The 2,105-nt window shown below is 38.0% G+C and overlaps 1 protein-coding gene across 1 annotated transcript in view; it reads left to right on the top strand.

The window, feature by feature from the left end:
* FOXC1 (forkhead box C1) overlaps positions 1-172 on the top strand; it is a 1,506-nt gene extending 1,334 nt beyond the window's left edge. The window contains exon 2 of the mRNA XM_005869543.1: positions 7-172. Coding sequence (XP_005869605.1) covers positions 7-172 — 166 coding nt within the window. The remainder of the gene's footprint in view (positions 1-6) is intronic.
* Positions 173-2,105: the final 1,933 nt, after the last annotated feature.

Below are 2,105 nucleotides of genomic sequence, written 5' to 3'. Positions count from 1 at the left end.
CCCCAGCCAGCAGCAGAACTTCCACTCGGTGCGGGAGATGTTCGAATCGCAGAGGATCGGCTTGAACAATTCTCCAGTGAACGGGAACAGTAGCTGTCAGATGGCCTTCCCTTCCAGCCAGTCTCTGTACCGCACATCCGGGGCTTTCGTCTATGACTGTAGCAAGTTTTGACACCCCCATCTCCTCAAAGCCGAACTGAATCGAACCCCAGCGCAGGAACAACCAAAAGAACCATCAATGCAAAATCGAAACCAAAAAAAAAAATCCAATTTAAAAAATCTTGAAAAATATTCACCAAACCAGCGAACAGAATCCCTCCAAAAGTTCAACTCACCAGCACACAAAAAACTATTTTCTTAAAAGATTAATTGAGAGCCACCTCCACTTTGCCTTATCTAAATAAACAAAACCATAAACCATTTTACACAGAGACAGCAAAATCATGGTTTATTAAAGGACAGTGTTACTGCAGATAACACGTAAGTTTCTTCTTGCTTTTAAGAGAGCACGCTTTCCTTTTCCTCCTCTCTCCCATGCCCTTGCCCTTTTCCTTCCCTCACCTCTCACCTGTAAGATATTATTTTATCCTATGTTGAAAGGAGGGGAAAATTCCCCGTATATGAAAATCGCTTTCTTTTTATTCATGGACTTGTTTTTAAATGTAAATTTCAACATAGTAATTTATTTTTAATTTGTAGTTGGATGTCGTGGACCAAACGCCAGAAAGTGTTTCCAAAACCTGACGTTAAATTTCCTGAAACTTACATTGTGCCTTTTTTTCATTATAAAAAGGGAAACTGTATTAATCTTATTCTATCATCTTTTTCTTTCTTTTTGTTGAACATATTCATTGTTTGTTTATTAATAAATTGCCATTCAGTTTGAATGATACCTATATGTCTGGATATTTTAATACAGCCTTAAGTATTATAAGAAAAATATTTCAGAGCTTAAAACACTAGGAATTACCTTTCTCCTCCTAAATCTCTGAAAAATGGAGAAACACTATTTCCTATCAAATTTCACATAGAAGTCTCTTTTGGTTTACTTTTCCCCTACAGCATCTGCAAAATGTTCTATATCGTTAGCTTGCTTTGTGGCTACTTAAAACATATTTTTCTAAATAGATCTGAGTTGGCGTATACACAAATACATTTTCTCAGTAATGACAGAACATGATTTGGAAATTGTATGCCCATGAATCAGCAGTCTTTACCACAGTGATACCTGTGTGTCCAGAGAGGTGAATGTGCCTCTGGATAGACACATACATATTTGGCTTGTGTAGCACATAAAAAATTAGGATGTATATTATACATCCCTGTGAACCTAATGCAGGATAGATTTTTTTTCCTATTTTTTCACTCATTTATTAGAGGAAAAATAAACCATTTTTAAATGTATGTATATAAGACATCCACATTTACAATCCTCCATGTGTTATGAAGAAGGATTAGTCTTTTTAAAATGTACTGTGTGTTGGAAAGGGGAATTTAATCTTTGGGAAACTATTTTAGAAGATATGTTTGTAGAGCAATTATTTTTTTGAAAAAGTTTTAAAGCAATAACAAGAAAGGAGAGAGGGGCAGAGTATTTTAGTCTAGGGTGTTGTTTTTTTTCAATCCAATTTTTCTTGCTAATTTACAGCTAAACATAGGGGGCGATCGGATTGGCCCTCCCCCTTCGTAAATAACCCAGGAAATGTAATAAATTCATTATCTCAGGGTGATCAGCCCTGTCAATCAGACTTTAGGGAGATGGTGATTTGATTACAGACATTCAGGGCCTTTCAGTTTGTTTTCGAGATAATACAGTTTCCTGCTATCTGCCGCTCCTATCTAGAGGCAACACTTAGCAGTAATTGCTGTTGCTTGTTGTCAAAATTTGATCATTGTTAAAGGATTGCTGCAAATAAAAACACTCTAATTTCAGTCAAAAAGTGCTTTACGTGGCCTCTGATTTACTCGGGTCTTTTTTGCTCAGAGCCGTAACTTAATAGCCAGGGAAGGTTGCTGTGGCGCAGGGCACGGTGTCTCCTCGGTCAGGTTGGCTGGGACTGGCCCCGCTGCTGTTTGTGAGCCTACGCGCGGCCGGCGCAGCGCTA

Source organism: Myotis brandtii, unplaced genomic scaffold (genome assembly GCF_000412655.1).
Source record: "Myotis brandtii unplaced genomic scaffold, ASM41265v1 scaffold298, whole genome shotgun sequence".
Lineage (NCBI taxonomy): Eukaryota > Metazoa > Chordata > Mammalia > Chiroptera > Vespertilionidae > Myotis > Myotis brandtii.
This window is presented reverse-complemented; position numbering and strand designations above follow the sequence as displayed.